We start from the raw sequence: 16079 nt of genomic DNA on the forward strand, positions 1-16079 counted from the left end.
TGGCTGAGCCTTGAGCAACCTGCTCTGGTGGGAGGTATCCCTGCCCAGGGCAGGGGTTGGGGCTGGATGATCTGTAAGGTCTGTTCCAGCCCCTAAAATTCTATAACTTTAATGTGCCTGAGCAGTGTTGTCTCCTGTTGAGTTCACAGAGTCAGGGCAGATTCAGTGCTGGAGGTCTGGTTTCCTTGAAACCAGTTAACATCACTGACAACAGTATTGGCAAAGGTTGTTTTGTCCTTCCTTCTATTACAGCAAGAGACTGAATTGCTTTTGACATCATTGGTCCAAAAGCAGTGCACATCAGGTCTCAGCCGTGGAAGGAGCAGTCTCTGCACTGCCAGCAAGGCTCAGCACTGGTGCTGGTGCTGTCTGTCTGCTGAGGTTAGGCAGATACACTGGGTGGGCTTTGTTTCCCTCTGCTTCACATCATTGTAAAGCAAGAGCATGGAAATAGAGTAGCAGGAGATGTCTGGCTGACTTAGGAAATAACAGCCCCTTCAAAATTGAAAAATTTGTGCTAATTTTATCTGAAATTAATTAAAATACAACCCAATAACTTAGAGCTTTATTCATATTTATAACTCTTTAATCACCCACACAGCAGAGTCTGAGTACTTATGTACACAGACTTCAAGAGATTAGTGTTTGAAGCTAGAATTGAAGTATGTAATGTGCACAGGAGAGCTAAAATATGCACCTAGAGTAACCATATGAATCAGCATTAGCATAAAGAGATTGTCAGCCTAAATACCTGGAGCTGACACTTGTTCGCAGAGAATACTCTGTGTTTCTTAACTCAGTGAGTTTGTTTCTTAACTCAGTGAGTTTGTGCCAAATGGATTTGGGCCATTTTAGCAGGTGGAAACTCACAAAGGAAAATGTAGTTTCTTCTCATGTTTCTCCAGTGTCTTAGGAAAGAGGATGTAGTATGAAAGGGTGGAATACAGCAAACCTGGCAACAGTGAGTTAGAGATTCCCAGGTGGAGAAGGGTTTGCTATAAGGAATGGCCTTTCTATGTGTGTGTTTTAAGAGTCCATTTGTTGTGCCTGCCTCTTTTCTGTGAGACTTACTGCTTGGCCTTGGCATCAGGGATAACAGGGAGCATGGCACTTCTGAGGCACTTTGCCTTAGCAAGACCTTTAAAACCTGATTGTATCTCCTCGTGCCTGCAGCTCAGTAAAACTGTCTTTGCACCTCACTGCGCTGCTGTGCCTGCAGCTGTGTAGCCAAGAGACTTCAGCCTTTTTCCTAGGCTTTGAGGGTGGTCAGTGGATCTTCCCAGCATGACTTGTGCCTTGTGGAAAGCTCTGGTTTATCTAGTGGCTTCAAAGAGATTGACAAAGTCTAATATAGATCAACTGCATGATCTGAGATGGCAGGATATTATATGCCTTGGGTCATGTGCTCTACCTGTTTTCTTCACTAGTGAGTAGGGTGGAGAGCTTTCCAAGGGAAGAGCTCCACCAGAACACCAAGGAGTATGGTAGGACCTTAAACAGCTCAGCTGTGGGAGCTTCTCCTTCAGCACAGGATGTATCTGTAGCGTCCTGACAATGTGGATGGCATCTCTCTTCTGCTTGGTGCTCTACACCAAGAATTTCCAGATTTCATGGGCCAACATGTTGCTGTTGACCCTCAAAATGTCTGTTGTTTAGATCTCAGCTGAAAACACTGGAAACATAGAATATCCTGAGTTGGAAGGGACCTATGAGGACTGTGGAGTATTGAAGATACTGTTTGTTTGGGCTGATTTCAGCTATGTCCTTCTTACCACAAACTTGTTGACCACAATTTGGAAGAATCCTATGCTGTGCTGGACAGGATAAGAGCTCTTTGCTGATTGGATCAGCCCTTTAGTTCTTGAGTTAAGATCTAAAGCATCCAAATGGTGATGGGGTTTGCTAGTTACTAGTTTTAATGCTCTTCAAAAAACAAGGTAACTAGACATCACCTCTGATCCCCAGATTAAGATATGCAATACCTATTAAATGTCTCTCTTAACCCATTTCTCTTTTGTACCTTCATAAATATCAGTGTTTGCCCATAAAAAAAGCCTTCCAGCAATTCGGCTTCTTGTAAAAGTTGTGAGTCAGCACAAATGAAATCTTGTGTGTCCTAATTCTTGGAACTTGTGGTCAAAGAGAAACTGTGCCTCCTGTGTAGGTGTTCTTTACTAAATCTCTTGCATAGTAAACTCTCAGACTCTTTCACACTGAAGACTCATAGTTTCACCTGTTCTGCGCAATGCCAAATAGCTTTTGGTAGCATTTAGCCCTCTGTGCATTAGTGTTCTCCATTGTTTCCTATTCACCAGCTCTTGCTGATCAAGATTTAGTCAGCTGGTATCTCATGATGAGGGTGATGGGAATAAGGTAATTACTTTTCTTCCTCACTGCTTCAAGTATCATAGCAGTTGAGAGAACAATCAGCAAACACTGGCAGATGTGCTGTGGTACTCTGTTAACTTCAGTCTCCCTTTAACAGATTTTTACACTCCTCCTGGTTACAGTTTTCCTCAGCTTTTTCTTGCAGCCTGTACAATGAACATAAGGTACACATAGGGGACAGAATCAGTGGTGAATTCTGGAGTCACCTTTTCCTACCACAGCATCTGTGGCCGGAGCTCTGCTTGGTTTGGGTGATCATTCCCAGGTCAGCAGTGTCCTTCATCCTGCTATTACTGTGTGGTTGCAGTAGGTTAAGCAGCTGGTGGGGCAAGCTGTTCCTCCCTCACCTCCTGGCTTGCTGCTGGTTTATGTTTCATGGTTAATTTTGATGTGAGGAACTGGTTCCTTGCTGGATTCTGCTGTACAGGTAAGAATGTAGCAGTGCTGCCCAATTCTCACCTAACTTCACCTTACTAAGCTGAGAATGACCCATTGAGGACCAGCCCTTATTTTACTCAAGGCTGTGATTTCTCTGAGCACAAATAGCTTGGCAAGTTTTAATTCCCTTCTTGTCAAATGGTTTCTTTCAGACAAGAGCAGGATTCAGAAAGAGGAACGTGTCTTTTCTTATTGTGAAGGGGCTGAAGAGGTAAAATTTAGGGAGAAGAGTGTAAGTTGTGTGAGAATGAAAAATAGAGGAACAAACTGGAAACACATGAAGTGTTTGAGATGCTTCAGTGAGAGTAATGTAGGTCCCTTTGTAAGAAACTGAAGAGATAAATGACATGCCAACTATGCCAAAATACCATTTATTGTAAGGGAATGAGACCTGAATACTACAGTGACTACTTGTTATATGTACTGACACACTCCAGGTAATCCCATTTCTTTTGTAAATCTGAAAGCTTTAAGGTACATATTAGAACATTTGCAGTGCCCAATACAACTGACTTTCTGATTGTCCCTGTGGTTGTAATCCTTAACAATTTTCCCCCCACTGATGCTCTAGGCTGTATTTTAGTTGGTATTCAATATATTATGAGAGATACAGGAAGAGAATGTGGAAAATGTGATGTCATTTTGGGGCCAAAAGTATAAAAAAGTTCTCCAGAGGGAATCTAGAAGCAAAGTATCCTCAGGCTGACTTGAGATATGAAGGCAGCACGTGGACTCTCCTGTGTTTTTCTGTGGTGTCTAGAATTGGACATGTCCTGTCACTGGTTGTGGGACCTTGCCTTGACATTTTGAGCATGTTTGGGGAAAGGAAGAGGGTTGAACTCTTGCTTTTTGTAAGCTGCATGACTCCAGCCAAGGCACTGGGAGGAGGCAGGAATGTGGAGAGATGGTGATGGCCAGTTCTACCACTTGAACTCAGTTATTGATCATTTGAGCCCAAGATCTAAATGTGTTCTGAATCTCCCATCATCCTCTCCATGCATATCACACAGTTCTGCTGCAGTGAAATTGCTCTGTAGTTTTTATGGTTGAATACATTCTTTATTAGAGACTCACTTCAGCAGAGCCTCTGTGTGTCTTTTGCAATTTGTATTTATAATTTCTCACTGTTTCAAGTACTCTTCTGGAAGGTGGAAAATAAATGGCTTATTAATTTCTTTTACGTTGCAGCAATACCAATTTTCCCCCTTACAATAATTTCAGCAGCAGTGTGTGGACTTGTCCTGTGATACAAATCTTTAATTAAGCCTTTTGGTTAATTCTCTTGACTAAGAATGCAAAATGTTATACACTCTCACAGGTTCTCGCAGGGCTTGACAATATTCAGGAATACCAAGCAGGGCAAAGGTGGAAAAAAAAGGAATTTAAAACAGTAGGTCTATCTGGGACTTGTGTTACGTATAATCAGCAATAGTCAAACACATGCACGAAGGAAAATCCCACTGCCAATGCAAACTGGATATTGAGATGAGTTTTGCTCACTACTGGTAAATGTTACATAGCAAAATTCATACCTTTCTCTCTCCAATGTGCCAAAAGCATCGGAGTCCAAGTCATTTAGCTGGATCCTACTTAAAAGGCAATGATCCAGTGCAGTATAATTCTTGTAACTGAATCATTTTTGTGGTCTCTCTGGGTGTTATTAAATTTAATGTCAGAATAGTAGGAAAGACGTCTGAAAGCCATTTAATATTGTCACTGGAAAGAAGTTAGATTATGCTCAATTTCTGACATTAATGTGCTACTTAAGATAATTTATCATATTGTGGTATTAAAAAAGACATCCTTTTCACAGTGGCTGCTGTGTAGCATTCTAATGTGCTATTTTTCTTTAGCATGGTAGGAAGCCTTTTTCATGCAAAACGTGTTGTTTTTTTCTTTTCTGGGGTTCTATTCAGCTCAGTCTTTGTAATGCAGCATCACTTACAACAGCAACGCTAAGTGCTTGTCTCTCCCAAGGATTCTGTCAGGTTTTTGTGTTACAGTGACAGAATCCTGCTATGTGAGACAATTGAAGCAGAGCATTTAAAGAGAGCCTGAACTGTCAGATGTGTTTCTTGAACAGGTAGATGCATCCTGGTCTCCCTTTATGAGTCTGAGATATCGACTTTCGTTTATGCTTTACCAAGCTGTAGGCAAGGTATCATAGAAAAGATTGGGTTGGGAAAGACCTCCAAGATCATCAAGCCCAACCCTGCTGTGGTCACTAGACCATGGTACTAAGTGCCACATCCAGTCTCAGCTTGAAAACCTCCAGGGAAGGTGAATCCACCACCTCCCTGGGCAGCACATTCCAATGCCTGAGCACTCTCTCTGTAAAAAATCTCTTCCTAATAGCCAACCTAACCCTCCCCTGGCAGAGCTTGAGTCTGTGCCCTCTTGTCCTGCTGCTGGTTGCCTGGGAGAAGAGACCAACCCCCACCTGACTCCAACCTCCTGTCAGGGAGTTGTAGAGATTGATAAGGTCTCCCCTGAACCTCCTCTTCTCCAGGCTGAACAGACACTGTTAATATGATTTACTGATCATGCAGGGTTTTCTTAAGAGTGCTGTGTGTCCCATTCACTGTTTCTTATGATAGTTTGATGATGGATAACAAATAGGTACTTAATTTTGTCATCTTTATTGCTGCTTGTTTCCTAGGGACTCAAGTGTTACTTCTGATGTAAGTCATGTATCATACTCAGTACTTGTCTGTCGCTGGATGTAGTACTGTATACATCTCTTTTTTCCCTGTGAGGGTGTTGAGGCACTGGGATATTGCCCAGGGAGGTGGTGGAGTCACCATATCTGGAAGTGTTTCAGAGGTGTCTGGATGTGGCACTGGAGGATCTGGTTTAGGGTTTGGGGTTTCCAGCAGTGACAGGTCAATGGTTGGACTGGATGATCTTCGAGGTCTCCTCCAACCTTGATGATTCTATGATCACTTTCAAAGTGCCTTGACCTGCTTAAACAAAAATGTGAAAAAGTTAGAAAAAAATACATAAATTCTTCTTCTTTGTTTTCACCTTGAAAAAATGAAATAATTTTCTTCATGTCTTCTGGGAGTAGAGAATCAATTCTTCTTTAACAGTACAATATTGAAGTGATTTTTTCCCCCTTTTTTAGGTTCTCCCAGGGGAGTTAGATGGTCTATGCTAGCATGGCAGTTTTGCATATAAATTTGCCATCCATTGGTAGTGGCAGTATATGAAAGGCTTGTAAAAACTATCCACAGTAAACCAATTTAGCAGGGGTTATATATCTGTCAGTTACAATTAAATCCCTGAAAAATATTGGCTCTGAACTAGGACTTTTGTAATTTGATTTACACTGTTGTTAAAAAATAAGTGATTTCATTAGAAAATGGTCTTCATTCAACTGAATGTGAGTTCTTTGCAGTTTCTTGCTGAGAAATCTTCATTCAGGATGGTGAGTGTCTAGCCATAGTTATTTAATTAACCTGCTGTCATGCACCATTTTGTGAGCATTGGGCAGAATTAGCTTCCTGGCTGCATGATGTCTGTCAAAGATGTGTGTTTCCAGGGAATATTTAGTGTCCATTCAAATTTGATGCAATGACATTTATTGCTAAAGACCAAATTGCTTGTTCATTTAGGGATTATGATACTGCTGAAATGCAGACTATGACGTGCATTTTTTAAAATGCATTCCATTGTAGTGCCATCACTTCCCCAAAATGCAGACCAAGTCAGAGTTTATCTTGGTAAAAAAGGCTTGAGCACATTTAATTTAATTTAAAATCTTACACGCTTTCTAACCCATTCCTTTTATTTTTTTCTTTCTTCTTCTAATTTGAAACTTGACAACTATAGAAGCCTCAGATGCTAACAAAGCATCACTACAAACACATAAACACTGCACATCCTTTGCTTTCAGAGGAGGTACCATATGTTACAGTTATGCCTGTGCTAACATACTTGGCTGGGTCAGGATCTTAATTTCCTCAACATTCAAAGTGCCATGGAGTCTAGTCATTACTTAGTGAATTAGTGGAGTTTTCTCTGCCTCCATGTCTGCCCCTAATTAAACTCTGTAGAGTATTTGGCATCCACCACTGAAAGGTGAATAACCAACTGAGATGTATATATATGTGATATTTTTTGCATCTATTGTCTAAAACATGTAGTAGAGGTCTGTGATCATCTTAGGAAAAGAATTTGAATCATCTAGTCCTATAAGTGTGAGATAGTCCTTCCTCTTTCTCTGATCTTGCTCCAACAGTTCCATGTCCCTCAATGTAGGATGAACATGGAACTGTTGGAGCAAGTCCAGAGGAGGCCACGAAGTTGCTAAGAGCACTGGAGCATCTCCCCTGTGAGGACAGGCTGAGGGAGTTGGGGCTGTTCAGCCTGGAGAAGGTTGTGTGGAGACCTCAGAGCACCTTCCAGGAGCTGAAGGGGCTGCAGGGAAGCTGCAGAGGGATCTGTGTTAGGAGCTGCAGGGACAGGACAAGGGGCAATGGGCACAAATTGAAGGAGGGAAATTTAGGTTAGATGTTAAGAAGAAGTTTTTCCCTGTGAGGGTGATGAGACCCTGGCACAGGTTGGATGAAGCCTTGAGCTTGTCCTCCTGCTGGTTGCCTGGGAGAAGAGACCAACCCCCACCTGACTCCAACCTCCTGTCAGGGAGTTGCAGAGGGTGATAAGGTCTCCCCTGAGCCTCCTCTTCTCCAGGCTGAACACCCCCAGCTCCCTCAGCCTCTGCTCATGGCACTTGTGCTCCAGTCCCTTCACCAGCTTCATTGCTCTTCTCTGAGCTTGTCTTTTGTATGAGAACTAGATCAAAGTGATGCAGGAGAAGCTGCAGTTCAATTGATCTTGAAGGCTGGAACCATGCTGGCTCTATAGATGCTACTTTTCTTGCACTATCCATTCCAGAAGAAGACTGGAATGAAGCTGGGAACTGAGAATATAAAGCTGTCACTTAGGATTGGTCCTGAAACACAAGCATGCAAGAAGAAAACCTTTTTATACACTTAGAGGCATGGGCATGCACCCAGGATCTGCCTGCTCTTAATGAAGGGAAAAGTTTGAGTCATCTTTGTGCTTGTTGCTACTTCCCTGAGCATTTCTGCTTTATTTCTGAGTGAAATCAGAGTCTGGCTCAGCATAATGAATGAACGTGACACATTATAACTCTATGATTTTTGCTAGCTATCACTTCTATTTAGTGGGCAGAGAAACTAAATGTGAAATCAGTGTTTTTCTACTCTGCAAATCAGCTTTTCTCTGCAAAACACTAAGAGAGGAACTCCCTCAAGCTGCTTTTCTCTTCCCCCTTCCATTTGTCCACTGTAAAAACAAGGACGATCTTTGAGACCTGTTAGGTTTGGGATCTGATCCATTATGGGAAGCTCTTTCAGTATCTTTCTTCTTCAGAGGGATGATCCTAAAAAGCTGCTTTGCCAAATGAGGTTTTTGTGAGGGTGAAGCCACCTTTGTGTTTAGGAGGAGCTGTGCTCTGATGGAGGTAACTTGCTGTTTGGGTCAGGAGCAAACCAATTTTCCTCTTATCCAAGCTCTGGATGCTATAATCTAATAATAGATGGAAGAGAGAACAGAAAGGACTGTTTGGCTGAGTGCTTTGAGAACAGCATATAGTTTAAAATTCATTTTAATCAAGTGACCCCAAAATGAGCATTTGTACTTATATGTATTTATATATTTAGGGTTTGTTTCTTTTTTTCCCTTCCCTGAGGGAGGTTATTTTTATGAGCACCTTGGTAGCATGTCAAGGTTGAGCTAACAGGCTAATACACAAAGCTGGCTTCATGTGGCTTTTATGGGGAAACAGCCTTGAGTGCCTCACCTCTGATGCACTTTGCTTTTGAGGCAGCTGCTTCATTTGTTCGAAGGTTTGCTTGTTTCCTGTATTTTCATATTCATATTTACTGTGAAAGGGGAAAGTAAAGAAAAGGGTTGAAATCAAGGGCTTGCTTGAGTCAATAGGTGGAAGAATTTGCTGCTACCTTTGGTGGAGCCTCCTGCAGTGTTTACAGGAAGGGTTGGTTGTTTCTTAACCTCTTTGGGGAAAAAAAAAAACATTGGGGAAAAGCTTTCAGAGCTGCTGGCTGGAAAATATCTTGTGTGAGGGTGCTTAAGTAATTGTGCAGGGTTACCTGTGAGCAGCTTAGCCCCCATAGAGAGGAGGAGATGGCAAAATGGAGCAGTTGAGAACTTAAGTCTTCAAATTAGCCACCCTGCCCGGTTGGTAAAGGCAGGCACAGCTCCATGTGGTGCTTCCTGCAGCTCCCACCTGACTGCTGTGGGTCACCCTGGCTTGAACACTTGACCATAGGCCATTACCTTTTCATCTTGTCTGGTCTGAAGGGCAGTCCCAGAGGGTGGCTCAGCTCTGGGCTCTTTTGTCTGCATTTCCCATGTTATTCTTTGCTGAAGTAGTTTCTCAGCTTTGGTTCTTCCTTTGCCAATATCTCTCTGGATGCAGGAGCGATGGGGAAGTGCTGACTGGAAAGTGCATTTTCTTTGTAGTGAGTAGGAGTTGAGTTGTTCTGGCAGATTTAAGGTCAAATTTCGAAATGTACTGAAATGGAGAATCATTCTTTATCAGAGATGTTTCCTTTCCAAGCTGAATTCCGTGTGCAATATCCAGCTCAGGGCTAAAAGTGGGCCTGACTCATAGAACCATGGGCTTGTTTAGGCTGGAAAGGATCTTTAAGGGCATTGAGTCCAAATATTAACCCAGCACTGCCAAGGCCACCACTAAACCATGTCCCCAAGTGCCACATCTACGTGTCTTTTAAATGCTTTCAGGGATGTTGACTCTACCGGTACCTTGGGCAGATGTGCCAGGGTTTGACAACTCTTTCTGTGAAGAAGATTTTCCTAGTATTCAGCCTAAACCTCCTCTGGTGCAACTTGAGGTCATTTCCTCTTGTCCTATCACTTGTTACCTGTGAAAAGAGACCAACTCCCAACAACTACTTTCAGGTAGTTGTAGAGAGTGATAAGTTCCCCCCTGAGCTTCTCCAGGCTAAACAGCATCAGCTCCTTCAGCTGCTCCTTATAACACTTGTGCTCCAGACTCTTCCCCAGCTCTGTTGTTCTTCTCTGGACATGGTCCAGCACCAAAACTTGTAGTGAGGGGCCCAAAACTGAACACAGGATTCAAGGTGTGGCCTCACCAGTGTGAAGTGTTGGCTCATCAATAGGTGACTTCATGCTCTGTGCTTGGAGGGTTCACCTGGGAGATTTGCAGTGGAGGAGCTCAGCTCTGTCACTGCCCTTCCAAACCAGGTGCAAGTGCTGCGACAGGAGTGGGTGTTCAGTGGCTCAGCAGCTGTGGTGAAGAAGATAAACCTCCTGATGGACAGTGCAAGTGTAATTGTTCCAGCTCTGCCAGCTGTGGTGTATCAGGGCCATGGAGGCTCTTCACCCAGTCAGACTAGCTGGTTAGTACTGGTGCTGTGAGAGTGATCTGGTAGTTGCATAAGGAGATGATCCTGTTGTTCAGCTTGTTATTGAAACACTTCATCCTGGCCATGGAAAAAGGAATTCTGGCCAAGCATTGCTTTCCTCTGAAGTCTGATCTGCTGGGCAGTTCTGAGCTGAAGCTGCACCTGCAATAGTCATTTAGTTCAGTGTAAGGTGTGTAAAACATGCTGATTCTGACCTGGGAGCATTTCATAAGGTCATGAGTGGGGGTGAGGCAGTATTTCACAGGTTTTCAAAGTAAGAGCATGATTTCCAGGAAGCTTAAAAGAAGCAGGTGTGCAGCTGTTGCTGAACTTTGCTGAGACCCAGTCACTTGGCTCCCATAAACTGCTTTGGAATTCACAGCTAACATGTCTGAGCTTTCTAAAAATATTGTCTTAAAAATGTGTGGGATATCAGAATTTGCAATGCTGCAATATAAATGTACTTTGTGAGTGGGTTTGTTTTTTTTTTCAAGTTTTTTTTCAACTTTTTAATGGTTTGTGGTTGGTTTGGGCTTTTTTTTTTTTTTTTCCCCCTCCATTAAATCTGCTGCTAACTACCCAAGAGTAGCAATGACAGGATAAGGGAATCTGTCTGGGAAAGTTATAAGAGGAATCTTTGTTTTAATGATGTGAGCAAGGAATTGAAAGTTTCTAGACTTGCTTCAAATGCAGTAGCTGTCTGAGCCTGGTGTTACTCAGGCTGACTTTCAAAGCGGTGTGTCCTTTCTGCAACACAGAGTACTTGAAAAGTTAGGGACTAGGATTTCCTTTTCTTTGGCATGGAATTACATCTCCAGTGGATCATACCTGAAAATCAGACATTTATAAATTGGAATGGTAAAACTGGACTAGAGTCAATTGAAGAGACAAAGTGCTAGTTAGCTCAGTGAAGACCCCAGAGTGGAAACCAGGCTGGAAAATCTGGCTCTGTTTTTGTCCCACGGTTATTCTGACACACCTAAACATTACAAACACATCATGGGAAGGGGAGTGGGTTTGGGAGGAATGCTTTGCATGTGTTTCTCTGTAGCTGGGAGCTCAAGTTGTTGCTTTCTTCTGAATTCTTGCAGGTGAAAGTGATGGTAAGGATTTGTTCCTCTCAAGGAGCACATGAAACATCGGAATCCATGTCCTTCCTCAAGGTAGACCCACGGAAAAAGCAAATCACATTTTATGATCCAGCAGGGAGTGGGCCTTCCAGTGCAGGTCACAGAAGAGGTGTTGTTGCTGTTCCAAAGATGTTTGCCTTTGATGCAGTTTTTCCTCAAGATGCTTCACAGGTACTGGAGTCACTTGCATAAACCTCCTGAGTCTTCTCATGGCCACTGCATTTGATTGCCTGAAGAGTTCCTCCTTTTTCTGGGGAATTTTGTTGGAATGACTTACCTTAATGCCTGGAAAAACCATGGTAATTAATAGACAAGTGGGTAAATTCTGAACTGAGTTGAGATGTAAAATTAAGGAATAATAGCTGGGAGATGGATTTGCTGGCTAAATTACCTTCCTGTGTTTTCTCCTGTTAGAGCAAGACACACAGCCAATTTGAAAGTCACTTTTCCATCCATTCAGGCTTTAACCCATTTGATGGCACCAAAATCAAGTTATTCCCCCTGGCTTTCAATGGGCAATGAACATGTGCTGAGTGTTAAACTAAATGCTGCTGTTAGGAGCAAAGATAGAGCTAACCCCTTGGGATTGCTGCACTGAAACACTTGGGCAGCTTTTGTAGTCTCTTCACCTTTCCAAGCTTGTTTACAGTGTATTTTTGACTGCTTATTTTATCCTGGTGGTTGTGCATGTCTGTCTTTTGGCCAATAGAAAAGAATATTTATACAGTAGTAGCCCCAGACCTGAAATCTGCCACTCAGGTGGGATGGCTGTATTTGAGAGGATCGTGGTCTGCACTGAGGCTGTACTCAAAAACTCTCTTTGGTTCAGAATAAAGATATCTTAGAACAGCTTCAAAAAGAAGAACAAATTCAACTGTGTATGAAAAACTACACAAAGTTTTCTCCAACCCCCAACTTGGGGGTTGGGACTAGATGATCTGTAAGGTCCATTCATTCCAACCCTTAAATTCTATGATTCTATGGTAAGTTTAAACTGCTGGGAAAAAAATAGGGTGAAAAATACACTAAAAATCATCCAAGTCTCTTAATGTTGAGAAAATATGACAGGATCTAGTTCAGAATCCCACCTGCAGATCTTCTCCTAGGGTTTTGGTTAATTTTTTTAGGTCCCAGACTAGAGGTATGGAAATATCTCTTATCTATCTGAGTTCTTGTCAAGCACGAAAGATGGAGAATAAATTCCCATACACATCAGTGCCTAAAGCAAGGACAACCACAACTGGAGGCTGTTTCTAACATCCTGCATAAGTTCAAACAGCTCCTTTGTGCAGAAATATGCAACAGTGATCTCAACATTAGCCCAGAACTGGAAGTGGGCTAATGAGTCTTACTAGTGTTGCCAGCCCTGCTGCAAGGTGTCTGGTCACAGGCTGCTTCTCTGCTGGTTTTGGCACCAGTCCTTCAGGCTATTTGACACCTGGTTTGGCTTAGCTTTTCATTTCCTCGTGCTGGGCCTGTTGGGTGGCCTGTTGTGGTGGTTTTGGGTGATTGTTGGCCAGTGCAGCCACTCTTGTGCAGATATCATTGCTGGAGGCAATTTTGGTGCCACGTCCCTGCAAACAGAGCCTTATCATTTCACTGGATATTTACACCAGCCTTCCCCCAGCTGCTGGACTTAATAGATCATCTTACTGTGCATTCGAAACCTTCCCTGGCGTGGAGAAACTGGTTTGAGCACACTCAAATATTTTAGCGAGTTCTCTTTATTGATGATGATGTTTCCCCCTGGAAGAGGAAAATGTGATCCTATGAAATCCTATTCAGGGATCTTAATGCATTTTCTCCAGTATGGATGTCTTTTTAATTCCTGTGAGCACTCCTGAGTAGCTTTAATTTCAGTGGAGTTGCTACTATTACTGAATAGCCTTGGCTAAGCTATTATACCAGCAGGAAGCCTGGTTGGATAGCATTCAGTTTGCTACATTAGTCATGGAATCAATATTCCAAGAGAATAGGTTTAATAGAATTGAAAACTATTGTCGGCTGCAGCAGCATATTTTATTATGTCTTCTGTTTTTAAGAGAGCACAGTTACTGAAATAATTGGACCCGATGCCATAAAAATGGGGAGAATATTGTGCCTCAGAAATATTAAGTCATTCATTTCATTACAGAACAACAGTAAAAATCACAGCAAGTCTGCGCTGTTTTGCTTATTTGTCTCCAATCTTTTCTTTCAGGCCGAGGTATGCTCTGGAACAGTAGCAGAAGTAATCCAGTCTGTTGTGAATGGTGCAGATGGTTGCATATTTTGCTTTGGTCATGTCAAGCTTGGTGAGCTCCCAAATTCGTTACAGTTAATTACTATGTCAGTCTGGTAATTACATGCTGTCAGCTCCTGGAACAATAAACCTGGAGTATATGAGTAGATTAGAATTTCTTTTTAATTAGCTTTGCAAACTTACCATGGTTTATTTCTGCGCTGCGATTGTAAGTTTTAATTTGGGAAGGTAAAACGTTAGCGTCAGGTTAGCTGATCCGAGGGCAAGTTTAGGTAGGTGCATTGAGAGGAAAATCAAAAGATCAGGGATGTTTTTAACATTAATTTGCTGTGGGTCTGCCTTAGCCAAGCTGCAAACTTAATTGAATAAATAGGAATGGATTAATAATTACATACTGTGCCTTTTTGCTTCTGTTCTTTGCCATTATCTGGGCATTGCATGTGCAGGGGGATGCGAAGAGATATTGTCTTGTACAAGTAAATTACATTCACATTTGTGCTTTCATTCTAGGAAAATCTTTTACCATGATTGGGAAAGACAACTCCACCCAAAGCCTTGGTATCATCCCCTGTGCGATTTCTTGGCTGTTCAAATTAATCAATGAGCGGAAGGAAAAAACTGGAACTCGTTTTTCTATTAGAGTATCTGCTGTGGAGATCAGTGGCAAAGATGAAAACCTGAAGGATTTGTTAGCTGAAGTAGCCACAGGCAGCCTTCAGGATGGTCAGTCTCCTGGGGTTTATCTGCGAGAAGATCCAATATGTGGGACTCAGGTATAATGAATATCACAGCATAGATTTTTTTTTTTTTCTGAGCCAGACTTTGTTCTAATTTTTTTCTTTTATCTGACAACAATTCTGACAACTTTTTACAACAGTAAAAAAAATTTATTGCTTTTAATTTATAAGCTCTTCTCCCATGGTGGACATATTTGTTTCTTTTCATGCCCTGGAGATTCAGCCAGTTCAGAAAAAAAAAGAGATAACAAAACACCCTCTGTGCTAATTAGCTGTTTTCTTGTTTATATTCAAGCTTCAAAACCAAAGTGAGCTAAGGGCCCCAACAGCAGAGAAAGCTGCCTTTTTCCTTGATGCTGCAATTGCTGCCAGAAGCACCAGCAAACCTGACTGTGAGGAAGAAGATAGGAGGAATTCCCATATGCTCTTTACTCTTCACATCTACCAGTATCGCATGGAGAAGAGTGGCAAGGGAGGAAGTATGAATCTTCTCACCATGTTGTTTGTTTTTAAATCATGTGGGCTTGGGTTAGTTTTAATAGCAATTTGCAATAAGCTTAAAAGGAAAAAAATGAACTCTCAAGCCAGATGAGTCACTTTTAACTTCTGTAGCTGTGCCTAATATCTGGTTTCCTTACAGTTAATACTTAATTTGATCATTATCTCATGCTGTATTCATTATTTTCCTCATTTGAATACATTTTGAATACCAGGTTTGGCTTGGGTCCATGCAAGGACGTGATGTACAGCTGGTTTTCCCGTTTTTTTGTTTCAGTGTCCGGAGGACGCAGTCGTTTGCATCTCATTGATCTAGGGAGCTGTGAAAAAGTGCTGAGCAAGAGCCGAGATGGAGGAGGTTCTCTGTGTCTGTCTCTCTCTGCTCTGGGCAATGTAATTTTGGCCTTAATTAATGGTGCTAAGCATGTGCCATATAAGTAAGTGAATTCTTGTCTGTATGACCTTAAATTTCTGGCTGGTGTTACCTGAGAAATGAATTGCATCAGCAATTTACTCTTTACCCAAGATGAAGTTAAAGGAAATTCTGTCTTCTTTTAAGGCCACTTCTGTATTATAGGTATATGTATCTATTCATCTGTCTGTCTGGATAGACACACACACAGGTTTTTAAATGTCACAGAGTGACATGAAATTCTTAATCTCATGGTAAAAAGTGATATACATATTGGTACATACTGAATCATAGAACCTAGGGGTTGAAATGGAGCTTAGAGACCATCCAGTCCCAACCCCTGCCCTGGGCAGGGACACCTCCCACCAGAGCAGGTTGCTCAAGGCTCATCCAACCTGGCTGTGAACACTGCCAGGGTTGGGGCAGCCACAGCCTCCCTGGGCAACCTGGGACAGTGTCTCACCACCCTCACAGGGAAAACTTCTGACTAAGATCTCACCTAAATTTCCCCTCTTTAAATTTGTGCCCAGGGCCCCTTGTCCTGTCCCTGCAACTCCTAACACAGATCCCTCTGCAGCTTCCCTGGAGCACCTTCAGCTCCTGCAAGGTGCTCTGAGGTCTCCACACAACCTTCTCTTCTCCAGGCTGAACAGCCCCAACTCCCTCAGCCTGTCCTCATAGGGGAGATGCTCCAGTCATCCTAGAAACTTTGTGGCCTCCTGGACGTGCTCCAACAGTTCCACGTCTTTCTTACATTGAGGGCACCAGAACTGTGTGCAGTATTCCAGGTGGGTCTCA

At 42.5% G+C, this 16079-nt stretch overlaps 1 protein-coding gene across 1 annotated transcript in view; it reads left to right on the forward strand.

Moving 5' to 3' along the window:
* The window catches only part of KIF26A (kinesin family member 26A), a gene marked incomplete at its 5' end in the record, with an annotated part of 66030 nt that overhangs the window by 36900 nt on the left and 13051 nt on the right, over window positions 1-16079 (forward strand). Inside the window, 5 exon segments of the mRNA XM_009072958.1 lie at window positions 11354-11563; window positions 13593-13686; window positions 14145-14407; window positions 14667-14850; window positions 15147-15306. Coding sequence (XP_009071206.1) covers window positions 11354-11563; window positions 13593-13686; window positions 14145-14407; window positions 14667-14850; window positions 15147-15306 — 911 coding nt within the window.

Source organism: Acanthisitta chloris, unplaced genomic scaffold, assembly GCF_000695815.1.
Source record: "Acanthisitta chloris isolate BGI_N310 unplaced genomic scaffold, ASM69581v1 scaffold1794, whole genome shotgun sequence".
In the NCBI taxonomy this organism is placed as follows: domain Eukaryota; kingdom Metazoa; phylum Chordata; class Aves; order Passeriformes; family Acanthisittidae; genus Acanthisitta; species Acanthisitta chloris.